Source organism: Opisthocomus hoazin, chromosome 9, assembly GCF_030867145.1.
Source record: "Opisthocomus hoazin isolate bOpiHoa1 chromosome 9, bOpiHoa1.hap1, whole genome shotgun sequence".
NCBI lineage: Eukaryota > Metazoa > Chordata > Aves > Opisthocomiformes > Opisthocomidae > Opisthocomus > Opisthocomus hoazin.
The window spans coordinates 41,322,385-41,350,378 of record NC_134422.1 but is presented as its reverse complement, the minus strand read 5'-3'; the positions used below and the strand labels follow the sequence as shown (position 1 = coordinate 41,350,378).

The window sequence follows — 27,994 nt, the reverse complement described above, 5'->3', positions numbered from 1 at the left end:
CTGCGCACGCATCCTACTTCCAGCAACAGCTTCTCGCTCCCTTCCCGGCAGCGCTGGGAGAGGCGGAAGCCGACAGGAACGGAGGCCCTGGCGCCGGGTTAATAGCGCTGGGCAGCGTCTCCCCGCGAACCCCGGGACCCGCAGCGGCCCCTCGGCGGGAGGGAGCGCCGCGCCGGGAACACCCCGCCCTCCCCAACGCGGAAGGGAAAGGGGCTGTGGGGGGGGCAGCCCGCCGCCGCCGGCTCCCATTGGCCGAGGCCGCGGGGGCCGGGGTTCCGATTGGCCCCGCCGCCAGCCCACCCCCCGGCTCGGCGGCTCTGCGGGTATTTCTCGGCGCGAGCGAGGGTCGCGGTGCGGAGCTGGAGCGTGGCGTCGTTCCCACGAGTAAGTGCGGGCAGGGGGGGCTAAGGGTCGCGGCTGACAGGACTGGCGGGGTTGACATGGCCGCCCGGGGTACCGGGACAGGCCGGGGCTGAGAAGGGGATTGCCGGGGGGCGGCGGGGTTAAGCGCGGTTAGTGGGCAGCGAGGGGGGGCCGGGGCGTTAGCGGGGCGCGCAGGCCCTGCACAGCCGCCAGCAGGGCCCCTTTTCTCCAGAGACACCCCTGGGCCCGAGGGAAGGCAGGGCGGCGAAACGGGCTTGCCACCCCGCACCGCCTCACGCGTCGGCTGGGCAGCGGCAGGCTGAGCCCTCTCTCCCCGCGTCGGGCTCTCTCCGATGCCTACTGCGCAAAAGGGGCTGCTTTCCCACTTTTTTTGGTGTTTTTCCCCTGCTTGCATCGCCAAGGATCATGTCTGCTGCATTATCATAGAATGGTTTGGGTTGGAAGGGCCCTCAAAGATCATCTGGTTCCAACCCCCCTGCCATGAGCAGGGACATCTCCCACCAGCCCAGGGTGCTCAGAGCTCCATCCAACCTGGCCTTGGACACTGCCAGGGAGGGGGCAGCCACAGCTTCTCTGGGCAGCCTGGGCCAGTGTTTCACCACCCTCAGGGGGAAGAATTTCTTCCTAATACCCGATCTAAATCTGCCCTCTTTTAGTTTACAGCCATTCCCCCTTGTCCTATCACTGCACACCCTTGTGAAAAGCCCCTCTCCATCCTTCCTGCAGGCCCCTTCAGTCACTGGCAGCTGCTCTAAGGTCACCCTGGAGCCTTCTCTTCTCCAGGCTGAACAGCCCCAACTCCCTCAGCCTGATTATCATGTTACTCTGTAACTGCCTCTTCAGACAGTTCTCTGCCACCACTCCTAAATCCTTTCCCAGTCTGGTTGCTTTAAGACATAGGAAGATTGGAGTACATCTTCATTTAAGCACTAGGGGAAAAAACATCCATTATCTAAATTCGCACATCTAGACAAATTCTTCCAGTTTCCCTCACATTTAACTGTTTGCCTTGCTGCCACTACAGCAGACTCAAATGCTTTGTTACCGGTAATCTGCACCCCACATGCATCAAAGTCCTCAAAGCCCTCGCTTTAAACGTGATAGCACTTTTAACTCTCACTCGCTTCTCAAACATGGCGTACACGTCACTCGGCAGCCGAGGAAACTGGCATACAAACACTAACGGGCTTTGCCAGAAAGCCACGTAAAAGATAGCCCTTCACCCCCATGCTGCCCTGTTTCATGCATAGGTTCTACCACTCTTTTTTAAACAAAAAAAAAAAAACAAACACCACAACATTGCACATGCAAGTGGACTTGCATCTCACCACCTGTATTCTCTGCCTGGACTGTTCCTTGGACATACCTTTACCTGCCATTTCCACTACAAGGTGCTAACCTGCAGCCCAGTGAGGAGACGGCAACAGATCTGCAGCCAGAGACCACCTATCAGAACATACATAGAATCATTAAGGTTGGAAAATACCTCTAAGATCATCAAGTCCAACCATCAGCCACTCTGTCACAGAAGCGTTGTTGTACAGCGTGGCTTCTCTCAGTCGTATCAGTTCATTTCAAGTAACCCGTGTCTGCTGCAGACATTACTTAATATAGCCTGAAAATTTGATCATGGGAACTAAAGCATATAGTAGAAAAAAAAGCTCTCCAATACTTCTCCATTTAAAGCACCTTGAAATCTAGCCCATTTTCAGAGCAGGTAAGTTGAGGACACAAACAGCACCTGAAAATGTGGGCCCCCAGATGTTTCTTTGATTTTCCACTCACACTTTTTCCACCTCTTGGTGATGGGGAATACATCTGCACCAACAAAAGGGGAAACTCCACATACAGGATCTCGATCCTGCAGGGTACAGCTACCAGACACACAGGTGCTCATTCCCATCTCCCTAAGCCAGAGAACAGTAACACTACCAGTACCCTAAATGCTGTGACAAGAGGTTCAAAGGAAATAAATGCAAGCGCTCCCAGAAAAGGGTAATATAGCTTTGAGTTATTTTTTCATCCAATAACGCACTGTCTTGATTTGCAATTTTTAGTTTTTTCTCATTTTTAAATTAAACACAGAAGTTGTATTCTGTTTTAGTGATTAGCTTTCTAAAATTGCTACAGCTGAACGTAAAATGTTTTTGTTCACTGGAAACACTTTTCCTTCCTACTCCTCCAATTATGCCATTGTTCATGAATGCTTTAAATGAGTTACTTTTCACCAGTTCAGTCCAAACACTACTTAAACATTTACACTGATTTTTTTTTTTCCACCCCCTCCTCCTCAGGATGACTCAGTGGTATCAGCTACAGCAACTTGATTCCAAGTTTTTGGAGCAAGTTCACCAGCTATACGATGACAGCTTTCCTATGGAGATCAGGCAGTACCTGGCCCAGTGGCTGGAAAACCAGGATTGGTAAGCACATAAATTGGCCTTCAGGTTGCGTGATGACCAGTGTTCCCATGTGTGTGGTTCAGGCAGCAGGAGAACACTGGGGAAGCAAGCTGCTAGGTGAGCCTTTGCTGGTAGGACACTTCAGTAGCTGCGTGGGTGCTGTAGCCTGTGTTGCTGCCTCGGAAAGCTTCAGGGCTTTCTAGAGGGGCCCGACACCTCGAGCACCAGGCATACTGTCTCATGTTTCCCTCAGCTGGTCTGTGACAAAAGTGGCAGTTTTAAGAGCGATCAGTTACTACCTTGGCAGCTCAGTCTTGCTGATCACAGACGTTGAACTTTTGCCAAGGTTTCTGTGGAATGCCTTCTTTGAGAAGAGCAGTACACCACACACGTGCATCAGGTTCACTTTGAGCGTCTTGATGTGCATGGCATGAGCAAACAAAGTTGCACAGAATGCGGCAAGAATCATACAGAGGAAGACAATGTTTCTATACCAAGCAAAATAAAGTAAGAGTCAAGAGAATGAAACTGTGTTATGTTTGAAGGTAGTTCTTAACTGCTTGCACCTACTGCAGCTGGAGTTGGGGATTAAGAATAAAATATTCCTGTATGCATTTCTTGAATGCTGTATTGAAAGTGTATTTAACACAAGCATGCTTTAAATTATTCTAGGGAACATGCAGCCAACAACGTATCTTTTGCTACGGTGTTATTCCATGACCTGCTGTCACAGCTTGATGATCAATTTAGTAGATTCTTGATCGAAAACAACTTTCTGCTGCAACACAACATAAGGAAAAGCAAGCGTAATCTTCAGGTATGGCTGTGGTATATGCCTGTACATTTGCTTGAATTGCTTAAATAGTGCAACTGGATGCCTCTAAGCAGGCTACCCTGCCGTGAGGGATTTTCTCAGACAAAGTGTGAGAATCTCAATTTAAAAGCCAGAATTCAATTGTTGCTCTGTTTTTGTTTTACAGTTAAAAAGTTACTGTTTCATTATCAGTACAGTTACAGTTTGAAAACTCTAGGAAAAAGAAAATTGTAGTTTGTGGGGGCTTTACTATATGTATTTGGAGTGCTTACTCAAATGTAGTTTCATTTACCCCACCCCTTCCCCAGCTGGTTTCCTTGGTGCCCTAATAAGCTTCTGATGCAGAAGAAACACAGGGAAAGAAATCCTTCCCATGTAACTGCAGAACTATAGTTAATAGCAAAGGACTTGTCATTACACAGCACTTCCATGCACCATATTGTACTGACAGACAAGAGAGCCAGAGAAATTGGTAGCAAGAAGCAGTGCAGAACAGATCCTTGGTGGACTTTTGTTAGTTAGTCCCCCCCTCCTCCCTGCAGGGCTCTGTGCCAGTGGATCTTCCACAGAGTCGCCTTCTCCACAGCCTATTTGCCCACACACCTAGCTTCTCCTCACAAGCAGGAGACTAGGGGACTGTTTTCTGAGGAGAGGAGAACATGACCAGGCTGACAGTAACTATAGATCAGAAATGAAAGATCAGTCAAGAAGGCTGGTGCAGCTCAACGAAGCCCTGGGGCAGCACCACCCCGGGCTGAGCAGGGCAGTGCTCAATCCACAGCATGTTTCAGCTTTGTATGTGTGTAAAGCACTAAGGTTGAATTTGTATCCAGCCTTGACTGCTTGTTATAAATGGCAGCTAACACCTCCTTTACATCACTGAGTAAGAGCCATAGCTGCCAAACTAAAACAGCCACCCTTCAAAACCAGCAGCTATGCTTCAAAGGTGTGGGAGGGTGGCTCGAGACAGAGGATGAGCTCTTTCTGGGACTGTAGGGTAGTATCTCGCTTCTCCCAGAATTGTCTCTGACCCTTTCCCGTTATTTTGTGCTGAGGCCCATCTCCCTGTACACTAATGAACTACAACAGAAACTCATTCTTGGAGGTTATTGCAGCTGTCACACTCCCTGTAGTCTTGGAGCATGCTATGATCAGCATGTGCCCCGAGGCTCACAGTCACCCGCTAATCGTTTTGCCAATCAGTTTACTGAAGGACAAAAAGAAATATGGATGTGAACTTTAACAATAGACTGTCTCTAATGCCAGGATAACTTCCAAGAAGACCCAATACACATGGCAATGATCATCTACAACTGTCTGAAAGAAGAGAGGAAAATACTGAACAGCGCCCAGCTGTCAAATCAGGTAACAGTCTTGGAATGTCTGCTGCAGTTGTACCTACCCTTTCCTGTTATTTGGGACAGAAGGAGTGGAAGAACACCAAAAGAGGAAGCAGGCTGTCCTCTCTGCCCAACAGTATGTTTCTTGCAGACAGAAGGGCAAACACTGATACGTACCAGGTGGACAGCATGGCTTGTTTGTGCTGGATGAAGCATTTGAGGGGAAATGGCCAGGAAGTAATCTGTATTCCTTGAGTGATGCAAAAGCTACACTGTTTTTTAATACTTCTGTAGTACAACCTGATGCACTCAGATTTTACTACAATTTAATAATTAGTGCTTGCCTTATTTCACCAAGATTTTAACTTTTTCTTCTGTATTTTACTCCTGAATTTACTCTGCATTAAGCAGCCTAGCCTCAATGCATGTCTGGACTGTCTCTCTGGGAAAATGATAGATAGCTTCCCTTCCCAGTTATCTCAAAGTATTTCTTTCTATTTTTGTTTTTTTTCAAATGGAGCCCATTTCTTTCCTCTGAACCATAGGTGAAGCTGTACTCTTTTCCTCCTTCATCTGTTCTCTGGCTTTTCATTTTTTTTTGTCCCCCTTTGCAAGGGGAACTGTTTTGCAATAAAAAAAATTTCTGCAGTTGAGAAAGGCATGCAAATTGTATAGCTAGCTGTAATCCACTTGTGTAATAATAAAGCGATGACTGACCAAGCATGTTCAGTTCTAATACTGAAATACTTCCCTTTAGGGCAAGCTTTTGAGCACGTGTTGGTAGAATGGGAAGAGCGCTCAGGCATAGGCTTGCAACAAGGGGCCTAATGCAACTGTGTCCAGAACAGCTCCTCTAAAAATGAGACTGGCAGAGCCCTTGTAGCTGCAGCGCAGCTGTTCAGCTTCTGTTCTGGCATACGACGTAAGCACTCACAGCTGCCTTTCCAGCATGCAGTGTATCTGGGTCATCAAAAAGGGAAATAAGTCCTCCTGCACTTACTGTTGGTACTAGGTACAGCACCATGGCCTACCCCTGCTTTCTGGGAAACACTCATTTCCCAAAGCTGAGAAGATAAGATGCAGAGCAAGCACAATTAGAAGCATTATAAAAACTGGAGTATCCTGAACATTAGAGTATGCTCAGATTGCCTTAACAGTCTGACTTAAGTCTATGATGGGGGACCTTTGGCAGTTTACCAAAATGAATACTTTACATAATCTTAGCTTAAGTTGAAGCATTAATCAGAGCAACAATGCGTACCTGACTGTCCCGCATTGGAGGAACAGCAGGTTTCTAGCACCAATAGTACTGTTAACATATGGAATGAAAAATCCTGTCCTACCAATTACTGCGACTCTCCCTGAGCCATGTCATGCAATAAACTTCCTGAATGATGTTGAGGTGAGCTTTCAGAGACACCCTATAGAGATCTAAAATGTGCTTGAATGCCCTGTAGGAAAGGAATGCCATACCAGGTTACCCCCTTTGCCTGCACACAGGCCTATCTTGTTCTTGCCCTTAGCCCATTTCTCCCCGTATCCTGTATGGATGAATCTAACACTTGATGTAGATGTCATCCAGCCTGCAGGGTGGTTGTTTTCTTGAAGTACATTTAGAAGATACACAAAGATAAGCCAACAAAAGAATGGATTTGTGCAGAGAGAAAACAGAATAAGTTTGTAGCTTGATATTGCTATGATAAAAAAATGCAGCACCACCACACAGACATTTTTCATCCTCCTTTCTGTCTTGCAAATTCACCTGAACTTGATCTTACATTATAAAACCTTCGTATGATTTATCAGATCAAGCCACAGGTCATCAGGTTGTTGCTGACAACAAAAGGCACTAACTCACATTAATGAAAGCAGTATTTGCTGTCGCAGGTCACTCCAGTTTGACATCTGTTGTTGTTCCTCTTGTTTCCCTCAGATGGAAGTGGGGAGCATACAGAACACAGTGATTGGGATGCTGGACAAACAGAAGGAGCTTGATGCGAAAGTTAAGGCTGTGAAAAACAGCGTTGTAGTAAGTATAGTACAGCTATTTAAAGTGGTGTTTGTTGATTCATGGATGTTGAAAAGCTTTCTGTCCACAAGACTTTCTGAAATTACAAACATAAGGTCATGGTTTGTTTTTCAAGTCTATAACCAGTGATTGTCTGCAAATAGAAAGTGATTATTTGTCAGTAGCACCATAATACAGAGTGGGATTTGACTGGTATAGCAAGGTGAAATTTCTTGTGCCTTAGTTTTAGCAACAAAAACATTTTAACCATCTGAAATACGGGCCACTGAGGAAGAACTGTTAAGAAATCATATACTGACCAGTTTGTTGTTAACCAGAAGATAGATTTTCATTTAGCATATAGATGTGTATTGTCTTAACAAAAAGCCTTTCTCCAAGCAATACCTAAGAATATGGATGTTGGTTTAAAATGCTGTGCGCTGTTCCAAGTTTTTGCACTGTAGCCTGGGTTATCCTAAACTCTGTGGACTTACATGGCTAGACAATGAAGGCTTTTCCGTATTTTATAATTAACAGATTTTAGTTAGCTGAGAAGAGGGAGGGAGAGTGAATAGAAGGTGATTAAGTCTAGGGATATTTCCTGTTAGGGAGTTCCAGAAAAAGGCATTGCTACAAAACTGGACTTCATCTCTGTAAAGGGCTGGTACCAGGCAGTTCCTAATCTGATGTACTGCAAGACTACTTCTAAGTATTGAATCATTGTGGTCACCTTCTTTTGTGCTTTATAGGATGTAGAGCAAGACATCAAGACTTTAGAGGATATGCAAGATGAATATGACTTTAAGTGTAAAACCTTGCAGAACAGAGGTGAGCAGTTTATTGGAGACATACCCTATCGCATGTAGTTTGTAAGAGTAAACTCTGCTGTCTCATGTCAGGAAACTAAACCTAATGATAGGCAGCGAAACTTACTGGTAATGTCCCTCCTTCATTAATTCTGCTTTATGCTGAAACCTAAACTCCTGAAAATGCATTCTCTGCCTCTGTCCTTACAAGTAAAGGAGCCTTTTTGTTAATGCAGCATTCCTTTGACCTTTACGTCCCTCTGCTACTAGAAATAGCAAACCCTATAGACTGTGTGACTATTCAACCATACACCTAAGTAGTTAAGTTTAGGCTTCTCTTTGCCATCTTGTATTTCACAAATGCCTTCCTGCTTCAAGTTTTGTAGGCTCTTGTGTAGAGGGAGGCATATGCAGCTGCAGCCCACACTGGTTTCATTATATAGACCTGTCTTTTTGACTGCTTTGTTCTAGCAAAGGCCTCAGTTTCCAGCACAAATTGACAGTTGATTGTCCCTCAGAAGAGGGACATGTTCAGAAGATACTGAGGGGAGCACTGAGCCACAACCTTGCTCTTTGTACTTGGTGGCAGGTAGCACATCTGCGAGGCAGACAGGGAACCTCTAACTTCAGGTCAGTAGGCAGCAGAGGTAGCAGCTAGGGCAACTATGGTAGGGTCTGTCAGCCTGGCTGTAAACATCCTGCCTTGAAATAAGTTAACCTCTGTTGCCAGGTTAAGTAACATGAACGACTCATGTCTGAAGTCAGCATGTGAACAAATCGCTCAGTCTGTATCTTTACACAATGTAATCATTATTTTAAATCAGGTTCTTGCTCCAAAAAGCAAGCAAGCTCACATCTCAAATTACTTAACTGGGACAGTGGCTTTTCCTTGTATTAGTGCTTTAAGTGTAGACTCTGTCCTTTCAGAAAGCGGAAAGGAGGAATCAAAAATACCTAGGAGGCAGTAAATGTTTCCTCCCTTAAGCTTTAAAGATACACTTCACTTGACATTAGGCAGGCAGGTCCCCTCCTCCCCCCTGTGTTTTCCCCCACCCATACTTCAACGCTGCTTCAGCCTCACCTCCACAATTTGGATTTATTTTACAGAGCACGAGTCCAATAGTGTGTCGCAGGAGGAGTATAAGAAAGAACAGATGAATCTCCAGAAGATGTTTTTATCACTTGACCTCAAAAGAAAGGTAGCACTCAAGTTTTCTTTCAGAAGGCAATAGCAGTTCCTTCTGAACACGTATTCATTTTCATTGGGTTGATGTAATGAATTACATAAAAATATTTCTCCAACTGTCAGTTGAACTAAGATTTCATTCTTTCCATCCTGACTGAAAATCTAGAATCTCTGTAAGCAATTTTATTTCTCTTCTAGCAACTTTTATCAAACTCTGTCAAGTAAAGCTAGAAGAATGAGAGTGAAAAGATGTTCTTGAGATAAAAAAATTATTAAAATATTTGCAGCTGTATTAGAGTTAGATGTGCTCACCCTCATTGCAGTGCTCAAATCTACAGCAAGCTCGAGGTCATCCCAGATAGATACTTGGGACATATGTGGATGTGAGACACTGGCTCTTCAGAATTCAGTGATACTGAATATGCTTTGTTTTGCCATTGTTTCTCTACTTAATCTGGCAAATACTCCAGCTAAAGAGAAGTGGGTGTTTGTAGAAAACATCCTCTGTTGACAGAAACTATTACTTTGAGGTCCTTGCAGAGTTTTGCAAGACAGATGACCTTAGCTAAAACAGTACTTAGTTTTCCTCTGTGAAGTATTTTTAATAAACAGGGTAATTTAATATTCTCTGTAGGAAGTAGTGAACAAGATAATACAGCTGCTCAACACCACAGAGCACACACAGAGTGCTCTTATTAACGAGGAGCTGGTGGAGTGGAAACACAGGCAGCAGACTGCATGCATTGGTGGCCCACCCAACGCCTGCCTTGACCAGCTACAGAACTGGTAAGTCTGGTCAAGGATTGCATTGAACAGGAACTTAAAGCATATTATGAAGGAACACCAGATCTGTGAAATATACTGATTGTGTTATGCATTTTCATTCTGTCACAGTGTAACTACATTTAATTGATTTTATTACCTCACCACGTCTCCACTGAGCAAGAAGAGTGCTCTGTGCACTGCCTCGTCCTTAGGGACAGTCACCTGGCTGGCATCTCAATGTTATTGCAATAAAAAAACATGCTAAAAGTAATAAGATTGTGTAATTGTAGGTTCACCATTGTTGCTGAAAGTCTACAGCAAGTTCGTCAGCAGCTCAAGAAGCTTGAGGAACTAGAACAGAAGTTTACCTATGACCCTGATCCCATCACAAAAAATAAACAAGTGCTGCAGGACCGAACATACAGTCTTTTCAAACAACTCATCCAGAGGTAACAAACAAGGGTCTTTTTGTGTTTGTGTGAATAAATGGACAGAGAGCACCTTCCCTTCTGTTCCCTCAATATTTCCTGCACGCTAACTTTGCGTTTTCTGAGATCTTCCTAAGTTTGTCACAAGCATTAAACTAAATGACCATTTTTGAGATTTACCCTGTGTAGGGTTTCCACGGGTGGAAAGGGTTTGTGATCAGGTATCACTGAAGTTAACAGGAGCTGTGCTACAACATGCATTGATTACAGAATCAAGCTCCTAGCCTGGTAGTCCATTTCTTGCTTTAAGCTCCAGCCCTGCAAAGTTCAGGTAAATGGAGGCAACAAACCATCCGCACCAAGCTACGCCCAAGATCCATACACACTAGGTTCTCCAGCCCTTTGTCTCCAGACACGTCCTCTTTGTCTCCAGTGTAGGGAGGCTGGCCCTCTCTCTGTTACATAGCACTGTGGTCACCCTAAGAATTTAGCAAACAAAGCAACACTCCTCACTTGGATTATGCTAGTCACATCACAGTGTTTACAAGACATTTGATTTCAGGGAAGTTTGAGGTAACACTCTCCCTCCTCAAGCCATCAGTATATTTAGGAAAAGCTAGCCCTTATGCAATTAAATTTCTAGCCCTGTTGATACAAATGAAAGAAACTTAACGCAGAGACCTCTGTGTGGATTGAAACTGAATGAATGAAGTGTATAGTACCACTGGTAAACCACCATTCTTTCAGAGTTCACTTTTTATGCAGTTCCTTGTTCCTTAAAGACAACATTGATAAATCAAAATGCCTTTCATCTGTTCTTTCCATAGCTCCTTTGTGGTGGAGCGGCAGCCTTGCATGCCAACACATCCTCAGAGGCCATTAGTCCTGAAGACAGGAGTACAGTTTACTGTAAAGCTGAGGTATGTTTCCCCTTCCCCCTTCTTGTTTTTGGTAAGCCTTTCATGTCATTAGCTTCCTGCAGCTGAGAGGACTGCACATCTTACTCTGTAGCCCAGCTGCCAAGGTCAGGAGGAGGAAAGTGCCATGTGGCAGGGGAATATCTTCTAGCAAAGTTTGGCTTCCATTCAGCATTTACGCTTTACCAGAAGGGGAGGGGGGTATTAAGTGTATAAGAAACACAACCAAACAGAACAGACACATGCAGACCACTTTCTCCTGCAAAAGAAGAACTCATTTGCCCATCTAGTTCCCTCTCTAAATGCTGTTATGTGTGGCACAAGCTTGGAGCCTCTGCGTGGCTCCGAGAGGCACAGCTTAAGTATATCTGTGACAAGCGATACGATAGAACAGAACCTGTCTTTTACAACTGTAGTCATTTTAACAAAATTTCTCTTTCCAGATTGCTGGTGAAGTTGCAGGAATTGAACTACAACTTGAAAGTGAAAGTTTTATTTGATAAGTATGTTGCATTTTTCTCATTCCTGTGTACATTAATGGTAAGCGGTCCCTGCATTCAGAAATCCAACAGGCAGTTGAGTTGGCCAGGAACAGGCTGGTTCTCCATGGCAGCAGGTACATCCTCCCTTTTTCTTACCCATGCCCTTGCTCCAGGGTCTCTCCCTGCCATTGGAGATGAGACTTCACAAGGTACAGCCAGCCAGCCTCAGCTTCTTGCCACCAGCTCCACTCGAGCTCACTACTGCTAGTAGGCACAGAGCAGCACTTGGGCAGCACGTGCACTGCAAAACCACTTCTGTCATGGGTGCTTCACTTGGGCTGGCACTAGATAAAAGCTTAGAATTGAACTCCACTGTTTCCAGTCACATAATTCAGTCATGTCTCTAAAACATCTTTTTGTGCAGACTCTAGTGAGGAATCTAGCTATCCTAAAGCTCTCTTTGAATTGGGGGTATAAACAGTCCACCTTGAACATATGACAATGATAGAGGGGATTGTAAGAAACATTCCATCTTCGAATCAACATGTTCTCAGTGAAAAACTTAGAGCAGATCTAAACAGACCACTGCCAATCTTTTGTAAGCAATACATTCAGATGAATTTAGCACTTGCTTTAAGGGCAGGGAAATGTAACAGGCTCTCCAAAATAACAACAGTGGCTGTGCTTTTAAGAAACCAAGCGAGTCTTTGCCCATTCAGGTCTTTAAGGGCATTCTGTTCACTTGAAGCAGATATAATGCAACTCAGTAGAAACCTGAGTGGTGGGAAAACCAATTCAAGTGATCCAGCAATTTATTCAACAAGTATGGTTTGAAACCAGATTTAGAATGTCAGTACTGTATAATTCCCTTCTCAGAGCAAGAGTTAAAACCCATGTAGTAAAAGAAATTACTTCCTGTGATTATAAGGCCCCATAGCAAAATCTAAGCCTCAGTAAGAAACAGCCTGTGTAGCACAATATTTATTTTGACTGCTTGAACCAATTGCCACTTCCTTTGCACAGAAGCATTTTACCAGTTCTCAGTCAGCCACTAAAACACACACACATTTTCTCTGTCTGTGGCAGAATCCTTAAGATCTATTTTGTCTTTTTTTCTTTTTTTTGACAGAGATGTAAGTGAGAAGAACTCAGTCAAAGGGTATGTGGCATCACAGTTCGGTATATTAGTGTTGGGTTCTTTCAATGAATTTCGGACTCTTAATTCTTTTCTCTCATTGTGAAGGTTCAGGAAATTTAATATTTTGGGAACAAACACAAAAGTAATGAACATGGAAGAATCTACTAATGGAAGTTTAGCAGCAGAGTTCAGGCATTTGGTAAGGTTTTTTTTTCTTTTATTGACACATCCATTTAATTGTGTAGGTAGAAGGTGTGGTAGGAAGGAGACAAATCACTTTTGTTACTGAAGTCATTGTTTACTTTTGTGTAAGAGGAACTGGGATCATCTCTACTTTTTCTTTGTTCTTCCCTTTTTGAAATCTTTGGCCTGGTTCAGTTGAAATGCTATTGCTTTTGTCACTGAAATAGGGCCTGAAAAGCAAACAAGAGTATTTGCTGCCCTGTAGCTTATGTTGCAATGAGTTCTTTGGAGGAGGAAGAAAAAGACACCTAGAAATGCTGGTTTGGGCCTTTCAGAGGAAGGCCCATAGGTAGGAAGGCTTGGAGTAGTTCAAAAAGCTTTGAGTCTGGAAGACTAAAGTTGTCTAGGAATGGACAGCTACAAGAAATTCAGTGCCTTCAGCAGACTATACAGCACTTTTGATATGCAGATTGTGAGATAAATCAGGTTGGTTCCATCGTTACAACAGGAAAGGAAAAATGCAAGTCCTGAACCAGTGAACATGGAAGTCTCCCTTCCTCCCTTCATTGTCCAGAACAGCCACCGTCTGGAGCTTATTGTGCACTTCAGAGGGGTACTTTGATAAACCAGTATTTCATCTGATCCTTCCTGATTTCACACTGCTTCTGTTCTTAGCAGGCCTGTTACATAAAGGGATCACGTCTTAATGGTGCAATATCTGTTTTCACAGATCAACAGTTTATAAAACAGTAGTTACCTGCAGTTTAATCCTTTGGCTTCTGCAGCTTAGAACCAAATAGAATCAGACACTGGTGTGGCAAATTGGCATAGTTGAGCAACTAGGAAAGGTTTGCATGCTCATCCTCTACCACTTTCATTTGTGGCTGAGGAAAACGAGTGACAGGCTTTTTTTGTTCTTTTGCAGCAACTGAAAGAACAGAAAAATGCAGGAAGAACAAATGAGGTAAGAAGCACTAACCCTGTCTGTAAATCTTTTGCATAATACTGAAAAGGCATTGAGGCATTTAAGACCATGCTCTGCTCAGCCCCACGAAGAAACACACAGGATGACAGATCAATAAGAGAGGAATTCAGTGTTTCTAGGAAGTCATCCCTGTAGGAGGTGTCCACAAGTGAGAACTACTGCCAGAATAGTGTCCCTCCAGACTCTCTGTCACTGGCATCTAGCTTTAACAGGACTTTCTGGCAAGGACTGATTTTTCTATGGCTACTAGGTAGGAGCCAAAGAAAAAAAAACCACCAAAGGTGCCTATAGAGTACCTGTTCTAACAGGGAGTTTTAGGAAGTTGGCATTATCACTTGGCTTTAACCTGTAAACTCTGTCTGAGGTCTAGAACAAGTAACCACAGGCAGAAAAAGGTTTTTACCCATGATAAATTCTCTTACCTTTCCCCCAAGCAATTTTCAGTCCCTGAAAGGTTCCCTTTTTCCTATCTCTTTTTTTTATTATTATTTTTTACAGGGTCCTCTCATTGTAACAGAAGAACTTCACTCTCTGAGTTTTGAGACACAGCTGTGCCAGCCTGGCTTGGTCATAGACCTAGAGGTACGTCTTAGATGAAACAGAAACTCCTGTATGTCACTCACTCATGTGGACAATCTAAACTTTAAGTCCTGGGATATCAAGCACTTTCAGTTATTTCAAAATACAAATGATACTTCACACAACATCTCTGTGTAGACACACACAGCGAGAATGCTGTCAGATCTCTGGGTGAATAAGAGTAGAAGTGCTTTGCAAAGTGTCCCATAGCTTAAAACACAGGGTTGGTTCTCTAGGTCTAATTTTCCATTCATTTCAGAAGCAATATGCTATGAACTCTACTGTTACCATCAGTGCTATCATAACTGACACTAGATGAAGGTCTTTATCAGACAAAAATCACCTAAGTCTTTCTAGTACTTCACCATACTGACATTTTCTCCCCTACGTACAGATTTCGAGTGAACAAGTTAAGGCTGTGTAAGCAGAGAATTACAATGGAAATAGGCTTGTGGTTAATCTAGAGGAGGACTGCAGCAGCAGTACAGGCTAGTCTGACTGTTTCCTTCTGTCTCCCTTTCAGACCACATCCCTTCCCATTGTTGTCATCTCAAACGTGAGCCAGCTTCCAAGCGGATGGGCTTCGATCTTATGGTTCAACATGCTGTCTACTGATCCCAAGGTATTTGCAAAAAAAAAATTGCATCAGAAATACTATGTGCAGTTTTCAATGTTTGTCTGTATACAAGTGGCTGCTGCTTTTTTCCATGCACATGATTCTTCATGGCTTTCTGGTGTAGAGAGGGAGGCACAGTGACTTACTTGCCTATCCTAAACAGACCAGTGTTTGAAACCCCCATACGGATAGTATGCATTGTACTCAGTATGTACAGTACACAGTGAGAAGCCAAATAAACATTCAGGAATTCCATTACAGTGCACTTCAGTGATGTAGGAATTCTACCCACTGGAGAAGACGTGTCCAAAGCAGAGTCCCAGAGATTGCTTCTCCTGGTAAAGAGTGCCTGTCAGAATAGCAGCCAGCTTTTGCAGAGCTGTCTCAGGCTGACATCCACTCTGAAATCTGCATTTTGTTTTGGCAACACACTTTTGTAAATTCAAATGGCATTCCAAAATTAATGTTTATTAACTGTAGATTGTGTTTTTCCCTTCCATTCTAGAACTTGTCCTTCTTTCTGAATCCGCCTTATGCAAAGTGGTGTAAACTTTCTGAAGTTCTGAGCTGGCAGTTTTCTTCTGTAACAAAGAGAGGACTTAATGCAGATCAGCTGAGCATGCTGGGAGAGAAGCTACTTGGTATGGTCTGCTGCCATCACAGATGGCCTGTTTGAACTGAAGCTAATTCTACATCTTTTCTGCAATCTATTTTAAGTTTTCATTACCTCCCACACATTTTCCCCCTCACACAATATCACTTTAATAGCAGTTCCAGCTTTCAGTGTGGCAAAGTTTGTAAATTAAGGTCAGGGCATGAAAAAAATCTGCAGTTCTAACTTCTGTGCATTAGGTGAGTGGAGACTGGAGCTACTTCTGTCTTTTCAAGAGCTACTGAAGTAATGCCTGAAGTCAACCTCTGAGGTGGCTGATTCTTGGGATGTTTTGGTTTTTAAATCCACCTCCATTAATTTTAACTTCAATGTGTGCCCCCAACTACAACAGAGGTTTGCTCTGCATAAACTGTTGCAAAATCAAGGTGTAAACACTGTGAAACTATGAAAGGATATCAAACTGAACATCTCCCAGACCACAGTCCTTAGTAAAAGTCTAATCAGCCATGAGTTTCATTTCCAGACTCCTTGTCAGTTTGCCCAGTAGGCAGGGCACTCAACACTGCTACTGAATTTTCATAGTAGACTCTAGATAAAAATACTGCTGATCCAGTATATTCCACTAGCCTTAAGTTTCAGGAAGCATTTAAAAGGATTTGAAATTAGTGGGTCTAGGTGGCAAGTACAGCAGTCCAGTCTCCAATTCCCTTCCTGTAATTTACCCAAGACACAAGATCTGACAATAAGCTTACTGATTTAATAGTTTACTTTTCAGAATTCTGCAAGGAGAGTAATTTTTTTTTTTTAGTTAATTAACCATCATGAAAACAAAGTCACCACTGACATATTTCTATGGTCAGCTTGCATTTCAGAATTTCAGAGATTTTGTCAAGCTCTGGTAACAGTAGGGATGCTATTTAAATCTTTTCAGCTAAAATTATTTCACTACTGAAAAAATTCAGGTAGTTGAACACTGATGTTCAGGCTTCCTTAGTGCAAGGGGACACAGAACCTAACAGGGTGCCAGGATTCAACTTGCCTGATGTTTTTGCGAAATGGAAGTTGACAGAGTCTTGGTCTCTTAGCACCAACAGCACCAGAAACAAGCTCCCTAACCCAATTTATTTTTAGGGAGATAAGAGGGAAAAGCAGCATATTCTGACTTTATTGCAATCCATAGCATGATCAGAGATGGAAAGAATTTGGTTCCGAATAGTCAGAGTCTGCAAAGATCTGAGTACTGTGGTCACAGCACAGGATTTTCTTTGCTGTTCGGATGTGGTTATGAAACACTGTTGACAAAAACGAGGCTGGGGGAAATGATTGCAACAGGGATGAGATGAGTCTGTGGTTGGGGCAGACCAAAGAATCAAGAGTTTCTGGGGTAAACGCCTACCAGAATTGAGACAGGAAAGTGCTTAATCTCAGAAAGCTACTGTAGGATCTGCTGAGCTCCTACAGCAAAGCTTATGGGTTGCAGTTTTCTTGTTCTGCTGGAGAAGAAACATGCAAGATTTCAGTCTCTGTCCTGGAAACATTTTGAATCTGGCAAGCGTTAGGTGTAGCACAGCAGAGAAAGTGCCTGAATGAGTTGGTTCTTATTACACACGGTCTGTTCAAATATATCTAGTCACTCTGATGTAGTGAACTTCTCCAGAGGGGAACTTTGCAGGCTCTCCCTGCACTAGCTGTGAAAATACAGTAGCCTTCCATTTCTTTTCTTTCTTAGTCCAACAGCTCAGAGTTGTAAATAAACACGCAGAACTTGGTGCTAGAAGTACTTCCCTTTCAGCCTAAGTAATTTATGGACCATGACTGAACTCAATTTTTTCTGTTCAGGGCCAACAAGTGGAGGATCTCACGATGGCCTTATTCCTTGGACAAGATTCTGCAAGGTATGAACTCAGTTTAAAAATTGAGATGGAAGAAGGGCTTTCTCTTAGTTAATTGTGGGGTTTTTTTTTCCCCAGGGTGCTTTCTTTTTCAGCAGTGTACCCTCATTATGCTAGAGCTTACATGGTTGTGGGAGGTTTTGGTGGCGAGGTGAAAGTAGCAGCAGCAGGAGGAAAAAGGGCTTGGAATAGCAAGGAGTAGATGACCGAGATTGTTTTTGAGCCATGTAAACTGCATAGAAGATTCTTCTCTGTCATAGTGAAGGACATTTCTCAGACCAGGGGCAACTGGATTAGGGTGAGGATTAGCACAGGGTAGCCAAGAGGGTCAGCATGATGGCAGGAAGCGACATCATGAGATTTCATAACCCTGGCTGCAGCAGGACAAGAGGACTCCTCACATTTTCTGTGGCTTTAGATTGTAAGCTGGTATAGATAAGCAGGAGATGACAGCAGGCAGGAGCAGACTCCAGGGGAAGTGCAAAGCTCTTGTGACCTGCAAGTACTCAGGTTTACTAATATGGGTGTCTCATGGGTGAGGAATTGAAACCAGAGTCTGAACAGAAAGTGTCTCCGAGCTGTTTTGCTAGCCAGTCTGGTTGAAAGCCCCATGGGATAGTTTGGATGTCCAAGAGACCCAGTAAGGACAGTGCCCAGGCTGGAATCAGAGCCTTTTCTCTGCCCTTCGACCAGTGGTGTTGCAGAGAGGTGATGGATCACACGTTTGTGGCTACTATGGACTGGCAGGCATTTCTCACATGCTGCTTCTTGCCTTAGGATTCAGTACATGCTTCATTCCCAGTAGTTTCTGTCCTTCTGGAGTAGAGAAACAGAAAAGGGGGGGGGGAATCTTAAGAGAATACAAGGAGGGTGGGAAAGAAGAAAGAGAGGAGAAAAAAAGCAAGAACAAGTAGATGCTGGCAGGATTGAGAGCTTGCTGCTTCTCCGCTTAACAAAACTCATGTTTCATCATCCCTGCTCCCCCCTCCCACCCCTGCCTTTCCATATTCTGAATTTCAGGAAAATATAAATGATAAAAATTTCCCCTTTTGGCTGTGGATTGAAGGAATCCTGGAGCTTATTAAGAAACACCTCCTGTGTCTCTGGAATGATGGGTAAGACCTGATGAAGCTAAAGATGTGGTCATTGCCTCAGACCTCTCATTTAAGCTAGGAATTGCACCCTGCAGTTGTGAGGTTGTTTGTGCAGATACTTTGGATCCAGTAAAGCGGAACTTGCAACCCGAATAATCTGAGGCAAGTGAATTCTAGTAGTGAGAAAGCCCCTAATGAGGCAACTGCTTAAAGCAAACGTGTCAGATGACTAAAAAGTCCCATTTAAGTCACAGAGCAGGGCTTTGAATGTTAGATTTTTGGTTTTTGTCTCTGCTCCCACTGTAAGTGGGTTCTTTGCACACCCTAGAACAGAGCTTCTTTTGTGTTTGACAGGAAAGACTGAAGTACAACAAAGTAGTAGTCAAAGTGATCATCCATCTTAAAAAAAAATAATCCACACAACGCACCTACCCGCCAGCAGACATTACTGTGAGCGTCCGGTAGGTGGCAGCAGCCAGGCTCTGAACTTCTGTATCAGCACTCGAGTCCAGAGAGGAGTCCTTACTGATTTTAATAATTATTATTAAGTAGTAAGACTCTGCTAGATGGAAAGCCACTTCCGTTTTCCCTTTAGTACTGGTTTAGTAAGCTTTTTGTTCTGGTATTGCCGATTTCAGAAGTAACTGCTGCCAGAAACAGGCTTAACCAAGGTCACAGTACTGCATTTTAAGTGTAGCCACATTATGAAACCCCATCAACAGTGTGCTCACAGTGGAGCATCCCAGGGTCCCACAAGTTCACAGGATCGCTCTGTCTTGCTGTGTTCAGGAGCAGACTTCACATTATTCCCCCTGGCTGCAGAGGAGTTCTGTCAAAGCCCTTTATAGCACAAGCCTTGCTTCACTGCCTGGAACCTACAGATTTCTTAGCTCAGTGGACTCTGGTGCAGGGGGAACTTCTGCCACCATCATTGGAGCAGAGTTGCAGTTCTGTTTGGTGCTCCACCTCAGTACAGCCATGCACTTACTGAATTGTATGCCATCAAAGCCACCTCCAGAAACAATCTTGAGCAGCATTACTCATTGCTCTCAGTTATGAGAGCAATCCCTGGGTTGGGATTTAACAGAAAGAAGAGGTGAATGTAGTCAAAACCAGAGATTTAGGACTGTTCGTTTCTCCTCTCTTGGGGGGCTTCATTGGACAGCCACAGATCTTTGTTTTCTAGACAGGTAAAAGGGAAACTGAAGGGAAACCTTGCCAACTGCAAAGACACTTGAGTGTGAAAGAGAAAAATCTGTAGTATTCATTAGGATAGAGACTCCCATTGTACGCAGAAGCCCGACAGCCTCAGGAACACTTGCCTTTCTTCATACTTCAGGGATGGGAGGGCAAGAGACTTCCATTACACACAGCACCTTTACTACCAAACTCACTTGTTACCTAAAGCACGCCATTCAAAAAAAAAAAAAACAAACACAAAACCAAACCCCATAAACAGGATAGCTTACAGCACCTGAAGTTGTAAGCAAAGTCATGATTATTTAGTAGGTTTTATGCAAAAAGCGCTTTCCCCAACTTAATGCACAGAAAGACAGTAGTAGTAGTACTCAAAGCTTCATTATTGATGGACTATTTTAAGGAATACACAAAGAAATTGTGACTTTTCTGAAAAAAAACAAAAAGCAGTTGGAGTTTGACCAGGGTGTGTGCTGGCCTGTACAACTCCCTCCCTCATACCTGTTCAGACCAATCTGTCTCTTACAGTTGCCACACTGGCCTCCTTGCCTGCACAGTGACATTTGCCAAGCATAGTGAGTTTGGGTGGGTGAAGTCACACAAGCTCAACAGCTCACCTAGAGGACATGCACGAGGAATGAAACACACCTGTATGGGTGCAATCTGGTAGCTGGCAAACTCTGTTTCATCAGCCAAAGAGGAGAAACAACTGCTCCTTAAGACACTTTTAAAGTTAAAACCACCAGCTGGGATCTGGCCATATTGCACACGCACACACAACTTCGCTTCTGCTTCCACAGCCCGGCTTTGACAGCTAAAACCAATCTCTTTTGTTCTGAGCTCCAAAAAAATATATTTGTATAAGCCACCAAGCAAAAGGAAAAGTGCCAAGGGAAGCTGTGGTGATTCACAGCTTCCACAGGGCAGCTCCAGCCTGCCAGCCCTGCTGCTGCCTTTCCAGCTGTTCGCAGGACAAAGCCTTCTGTGAGGCTTTTACAAGTAACTCAGCTCTTTCAAGTGACAAAAGCTTTTTCGTTTTCCTAGGTAGCCCAGCACAGCTTAGATTTCATTTTGAGGGGTAAACTCAACTTTTTCTTTTCAACATTGCAGCTGCATCATGGGTTTCATCAGTAAGGAGAAAGAACGCGCTTTATTGAAGGACCAGAGCCCAGGAACATTTTTACTAAGATTCAGTGAAAGCAGCAGAGAGGGAGCAATCACATTTACTTGGGTAGAAGGATCTCAAAATGGTAAGTCAGTAACAGAGGACATCTTTGTCTTCAAAATATAAGCTTACATCAGAATGAGAAGACTTTATGCTCTTGTCATCCACATGGAGAACCAACACAATACAGCACCCTAGCAGTCCCCACCCTCACAAGCAGTAGCAGACACACACCTTACTTGGAGTAGCTCATAAGCCACACAGTGGATTGTTCAAGATCTCAGCTAGGACTACTAATGCTTCCCAGGTGCTGCTTCTGGCCTGCAAGTTTGTCAAGGACAGACTGCCTAGGCTGTCTCCCCTGCCTCCTTAGGTTCTGTCTTAGCAAGACACCTTTAATACTCACACATCTGCATTTGCCTCCAAACCCACATCACCTTCCCCAGCAGAGATGCCTCTCCCAGGAAGAGTTCCCTACAGCCACATTCAGCCACCTCTGCTCTTCTCTCCCACTATTTCACCTTATGGTCAACACTCCTTTCCCAAGCAGCTTGCTTTAACTCACAGTCCAACATATCTGCTCCTTCCTTCCCACATTCTCCCCAGGTAAACCACATCTTCACTTACCTTATCTTTCTAGCAGTTCTCCTTTCTCCCATTTCTAGAAGAGAGACTGATGAAGAGCTTGGTTTCTCACCCTCTCTCAAGGAAGCCTAGGGACTTAAAAGCTGCAAAAAGATATAATCTCCCCTGTATCCAATCAGGGTTCTTCCCTTCTCATACTGCTTAAATCAACCCACCTGCCAGGGTGCTGCAGCTGTGGACACTTCACTTCAATGAGCCTACAACAGCAAGCAGAGAAACTGCTGAGTGTACTTGATTGACTTGTTTCCCTTTGCTGCCTTCGTACCTAAGGCATCCAAAAATGGAGCAAAGAAGGGTGGTAGTGTTTGGAGCGTGCAGGGAGGCCTTATCTGTCTCTCCTTCTGATTCGTAAGAGCCCCAAGCGGTGTGTTAGGCTCAAACTTCCTAATACTAGAATTTAAATGATATAATTTGGAAGAAGGTTGAAAAGGTAGCATAACTTAAATTAGTTAATAACATATTTCCATGGAGAGGTCACCCCATTCATTCCGAATACAAAATACTCCCAAACCATCACTGTATGCTGTCCCCCCACACAACAATTGTGCTCCCTTTGACAGTCACAGAATCACAGAATGGTGGGGGTTGGAAGGGACCTCTGTGGGTCACCCAGTGCAACCCCCTGCCAAAGCAGGGTCACCCAGAGCAGGCTGCACAGGACCAAGTATTTACCTGCAGCGCGGTAGGTGTCATTCGGGTGAGCCTTTTGCTCACGTCACCGCTGACTTTGTGGAAGCGGCTGCGCCTTTCCTGGCCAGTTTTAGAAAAAGCTTTGAAGCCACCTTCAAGAGCTGCTGCTTCTGTCATCCGCAGAGCCCCAGTTCCACTCGGTAGAACCGTACACCAAGAAGGAGCTCTCTGCTGTTACTTTCCCTGACATCATTCGCAACTACAAAGTGATGGCAGCTGAAAACATTCCTGAAAATCCACTGAGATTTCTGTACCCAGACATACCCAAAGACAACGCCTTTGGCAAGTACTACTCCAGGCCTAAGGAGGGTGAGTGCTACAAATGGCTCACGCAGCCTAAGCGTGGTGTTTGTTCTTGAGGTACGTGGGCACGGTTTGATTTCTGTGGCATGGCCAGAAAGGGGAGCAGCTGGACGGAGCGTCTTTGCAGCCTAGCCCACGCTGGAGTGCTGCTCAGCTGGAAGGTGAGGGCAGGCACCTACGCTGCAGCAGGTGAAGAAAAGGTCTGTTGTTAAAGACGCACCACACGCGATCCGGTCAGATCGAAAACTGAAAACGTAATTGTCGCCGGCCCTCATTCAGCTTTCGCGTCTGCCTGGGCGAGATTTCAGAGCCGCGGGTTCCCGCTGACAGCTGGAACCGTGGCTCGTACGACGCTGTTACGCAGGGCGGATCCTGGCTGCGTGGGCCTGGCAGCATGTGTTGGTGCAGCTACATCAAAATTCAGGGGAGGTTTTGTTCCCCATTTTTTACTGGGGAAAAGCTAAAAGTAAAATCTGACTAAAAAGCAGAATGAATTCACCACAGTGCTGTAAAACGTGAGAGAGACACTTGTGTATTCTCTGGCTTACAGGCTTTATTTTTGACAAATAAAGATGGCAATGTGAGGTAAACATGCTAAAAAAAAAACTTTTTTTTTTTTTTCTCTCCTTGAAGCACCAGAGCCTATGGATTTGGACAGTCCCAAGGGCAACGGCTACATCAAGACGGAGTTAATCTCTGTATCTGAAGTGTAAGTTTCCACAGAAATGCTGGGTTTCTAGGACCTAATAATTTTTTAGCTGTAGCTCGTGTGCCTTCACACTATTTAAGGCCTAAGTGCCCCTGTTGAATCTTTCCCCTCAAGGATGTGATCACACCATATTCATACAGTGCTGTGTTTGAAACACCAGTTTTGGGTAAAAACGCTAGAAGCTTGCAGGTAGTTGTACTGGCAAATGCTTTCTTGAAAAGCAAGTTCTTAAAGACTTGTTGGCCTGTAGATGACCGAGTAGTCCCAGCTCTCGTTTAACACCGTGCTGGTTTTGCAAAGCGTGGTGTAGCGCTCACAGGCTAGGTCTTCTTCACAAGGGACCTCATTCGTGGCCCCTGGGGACTCGGAGCCAGCCACGGTACCCCAGCTGTGCCTCACTTCTTTAGTGACAGTCTGTCCCTGCTCTTCCCTTTCTGTTAGCCACCCTTCCCGGCTCCAGTCTCCAGAAAATCTGCTCCCCATGTCTCCTGAAGAGTTCGATGAGGTGTCTCGGATCGTGTCCCCGGCAGAGATTGATACTGTGGTACGTGTCGCAGAGCAGCCTCCCGCGGGAGGGTTGAGCCAGAACTTGCTTTTTCCTTTTCCTTCCCTTCCAACGTAGCTGAACACCAGCTGACGCTGCAGAACGCGTCCCTTCGAGCGCGTGGGAGAAGCTGCGAACCCAGAGTTAGGCTCGTGTTGCTGCGAGTTGTTTTTCCTCCTGTCTGTGACGATAGGGGTAAAAAACAGGAGAGCAAAGCTTCCAGTGTGCATCTTGCAGGGGGAGGGAAGACAAGAAGGGAGGAAGCAGTAACGCTGTGGTGCTTCCGGCGAGGTCTGGGTGGGGAGGGAAGCTAGAGCAGGGACGCAGCTGGGAGGCACTGCCTGTTAACCTTCCGGGGCGTGCTTCAGAACAAAAATCCAGATTCAAGCATGGCCTTTCCCCGCCCCCACGGCAGTCTGATCCTACAGTGTGACTCTGCTGCTGTTCGGGGAGGACCTGCTCGTGCTCTGTGGGTAGCAAAGACTAGAGTGTTAGGGCTTGACTTGGCTTGTTTGCCTGACGTGCTCTTCTTGTTGCAGATGTGTTCAGCGTATTCGACTTAAAGGCTGGGCTTCTTGCGGCATCGTTAACGCAGCTGATTAGCTTATGCATCCTGCTCTGCAGTCAATGCCTTGGTGACACGCTTCACTTCAGTTCTTTGGTTCCTCAACCGGAAGGGCCAGTAGCATTTATCAGCTACTGGCGACACAAACAGCGGTCTGAGTGGCCTCCTTGCATGCACTTTTCTTGTTCAGAAGTTCTTTGTGAAAGAATTTCCAGTTAGCAAGATGCCATGCCAGAGAGGAGGAGAGGAACGAGAGGGCCTCAGCAGAAGTGATGGCAGAAACATGCTTTTTTTGTTTAAAGGAATTAGTTAAATGTAACGTTGAAAGCAGTTGGCTGTACATAGTAGGCTTCAAAGGAAAGCTCGTTCTTTTGCAGAGATTCTGTTCAGAAAGCTTGCACCTTCTGCATAACTGCTTCTGGAGAATTTCCACAGCTTTGAATTTTTGTCTGCATCACAGAAAGGAGGGGAACACCCTGCAGGTGTGTGCCACACTGACCCCACGTGCTGCTGAAGCCTCTCCTGGTTTTATCTTTTCTAAGGGCTTGGCGTACTGAGAGAACGCAGGCCAGAAACGTTGCCCGCAGTTCATTTTTACCTGTTTCTTCAGGCAAGGTCATCTTGCAGGAAGTTCAGCACAGTCTTTCTCGTGAAGAGCACTTCTTAGGACACCACCTGAAAGCTGCACTGGCACGTGCTGAGCTTGTGACTCAACGTGCACAGCGAAGACTAAAGCCTCTGCAGTCACGCCGTCTAGCAGCAGCGTCGGACAAAACGAGAACCTGCTCTTAAGAGCGTGAAAGGGGTTGGAGTATGTTTTTACTCACTGTGCTCAATCTACCAGGGTGAGGATCTGACCACTCGTACCGTTTACAACAACACCCACCCCATTTAGGTTATAACAGGTGGAATGGAACTTCGGTGTCTCATGTGCCCTACAACCAGGGCATCTGTCTAATTGTTGATCTGACTGGGCAGGAGACCCTAAAGGCTGTGGTAAGGAAGTGCTTTTGCAATTCGGGGTAAGGCAAAGAAATCAGATTTATACTGAGCAGTGGCTGCAGGATGTGCAGTCTTCAGGACCTGAAGGACGAAGCTGTGCTTCCACCAGAGGAGGAACAGCTTTGTTTCTCAGCATGTTTGAAGATAATTAGCTACACACAGTTCAGAGGGAAGGCAGTCTTAAGCAGCTGGTTAATTAGAAGGCAGCTGAGCAGAGGGACTGCCCAACACTCACGCTGGGTCCCACACCTTCAGGCAGGGGACCTGAGTGACCAGCTCCACGTGGCCCTGCTTGAGCAGGGGGGTTGGACAAGCTGCCCTCCAGAAGCCCCTCTGAGACGCAGCTGCTGCTCAGGAAATAACCACTGGTTCCGTTCTGTGCAAAAGCTGGGGAGGAAGGAAACCTGAAGGGCCCCAGAGCAGGTGACATACATATTTAAATAGAAAGCACCACTAAACTGACATTTTGGGGGCCCTGGGTGACTGAGGGTAACAGGGCTACAGAGTATCACAGCTGGAGACTTACTATAGGGAGCTGAATGTGTACCTTCACTGCGACACACAAATCCAACGCTTGTTTCTTGAGCTACGCCTCGTGCTGGTGGTCTGTATGCAGCAGTTCGTTTTCCTTGCTTTTGTACTTCAGTTTTATCGGCCAGGGTGAAACCTTCTCGTGATATTAGAAGCAGTGGCCTTACTCGTGGCTTTGTCTTTACACAGCCAATAGCTCTAATATCAGCGGTTTTCTCCCCCACTGGGTTATTTTTGCCATTTTAAATAAACGGACCTGTCAGGTTGACACTTTTGTCCTTGTGTTTTGACTGCTTCTGTAATAAAAGGTGAGGTGTCTGCCAGCAGCCCACTGCGTGTCTCCTTTCGAACGTGTTTGCGCAACTGATCTGTTCGAGCTCTGAAGCCTAGGGCCCTACAGATGCTTTTGATTCACCACATTGGTCTTAGAAGGTGGCTGCTAGAATATTTTTTGTTATTATTATTGCTTGTATCACATCACACCTTCTTCTTCCCCAGCCAAACTCCACTAAACTCAGCCTGAACTGCCGATCGGAGCTGATCAGCAGGGTAACTGAGGTGCAGCCACACGTGGTGAGCTCCCATGCTGGCCCACTGCTGCGTCGTGTGCTGCTGGGGCTGCGAAGCGACACCGTCCCCCGGCTCACACCTGCAGGCTTTTATGTTAACTACACAGCCGGCAGAGTAACAGCAGGAAGGAAACTGCTGGCGAGGTGAAGGAGAGCAGGAGTCAGCAAGAGAAGGCTCGAGCCGATGAGGGCACTTGGCCAATCCGCCTCAGAACCCCAGCCCTAACAAAAAGCAGCCCGGGAAACGCCGCCGCTCTAGAGGTGGAGGTTTAAAAAAGAAAAGCAAGAAGCAAAGCTAGATCAGATAAACTCCTCCTGATTTCCCATAAGCTTTGCACAACGGAAATGACCGGAGTAGGTTTTCCTGGGCAGCCTTGCAGATAACCGAAGGCTTCTTTCGCCAGCAGCCACACAGACAACCAACAAAACCCACCACCGCCGCCATCATCATCGTGGTAATTCCATTTATTATGCTGTAAAAAGCAACGCTATCTGGATTTTATTTCTTAAAATAAATAACTTTCATTTTCAGAACCAGTACAGCTCAAGTTTAGATTCATTCGTGGGAAACTGCTAGAAACACATTCATCACCACCAGTTCCCCACAGTGTGGAATCTCAGAGCCGAGCTCCGCCCGGTCGGTTCCGACGACCAGAAGTACACCGCCAACAAGTACAGGCACTGGTAGCCCAGCTCGGAAGCCAAAAAATCCGGTACGCTATATTTTGTTCACGAGGAGAGGCTAATTAATGCTAGGACTATCACAATATGTCTGAGTACAAAGCATTAAGTTAGCGTAACGATTTTGGGTTGTGATACAGAAGAAACGTACGTGACATGAAAACAAAAGGAAGGGGGGGAATTCTCTTTGGAGCAGAAGTCAGCCAGCATTTGATAGGGTAACCAAAAGCCATTTACGGTAAAATCTACATGTGGGCGTAGGTGATGATAAACAGCCGAACCAAGGTGCTGCATATATGTATATTTATAAATAACGCCGTCTCTAAACAGCTGCATCGCTGAAGGGGGCGTCACAAAAGAACGCGTCCTCCTCACCACCAGAAAACACGAAAACCAACCGGCAAGAACGCACTGAAGCTAGGACCCGCTAAAAGCGCTCGGCACGAGCCACGAAAGCGTTCGGCTCGGGGACGGCCCTGATCTTTAACGGTAACTCTGCCAGAACGCCGCCAGGACTCGGTCACAACGTGTACGTCTGTGCCACATACCCCAGCCTGGAACGATGCCAGCAGGAGCAACGCAAATTTCACCTAAATAAAGCTAAATCCGGTATTTTTCTGAGAAGCCAAAGGATATGTTTTAACAGGAAAAAAAAAATAGGGAAGAGGATTAGCATAGAGCGATATTTTCAGATGGATTCCAGTTCGGCGTTCGGTATCTCAGTTCCAACGCCGACAGCCCTCTTGCCAGAGCAAACACGC

The 27,994-nt window shown here is 45.2% G+C and overlaps 1 protein-coding gene across 1 annotated transcript; it reads left to right on the top strand.

Annotated features, from left to right (window-relative positions):
* The first annotated feature begins 303 nt into the window (after positions 1-303).
* Positions 304-26,257, top strand: STAT1 (signal transducer and activator of transcription 1). Its single transcript, XM_075430051.1, has 24 exons — positions 304-384; positions 2,679-2,807; positions 3,459-3,603; positions 4,867-4,965; positions 6,874-6,969; positions 7,698-7,776; positions 8,862-8,953; positions 9,575-9,726; positions 9,996-10,154; positions 10,961-11,053; positions 11,494-11,553; positions 12,662-12,691; positions 12,776-12,869; positions 13,779-13,817; positions 14,337-14,420; positions 14,941-15,039; positions 15,539-15,674; positions 17,486-17,541; positions 18,559-18,653; positions 20,940-21,079; positions 22,453-22,638; positions 23,266-23,341; positions 23,783-23,885; positions 24,425-26,257. The coding sequence occupies exons 2-24, from the start codon at positions 2,680-2,682 to the stop codon at positions 24,446-24,448; spliced, it is 2,265 nt and encodes a 754-aa protein (XP_075286166.1). The 5' UTR covers positions 304-384; position 2,679; the 3' UTR covers positions 24,449-26,257.
* Positions 26,258-27,994: the final 1,737 nt, after the last annotated feature.

Coding starts and splice junctions, on each gene's coding strand:
- STAT1 (XM_075430051.1), top strand. CDS start 2,680: ATGACTCAGTGGTATCAGCTACAGCAACTTGATTCCAAGTTTTTGGAG. Junction 15,040..15,538: donor TGCTGTCTACTGATCCCAAG/GTATTTGCAAAA, acceptor CTTCCATTCTAG/AACTTGTCCTTCTTTCTGAA. Junction 23,342..23,782: donor TTAATCTCTGTATCTGAAGT/GTAAGTTTCCAC, acceptor CCTTTCTGTTAG/CCACCCTTCCCGGCTCCAGT.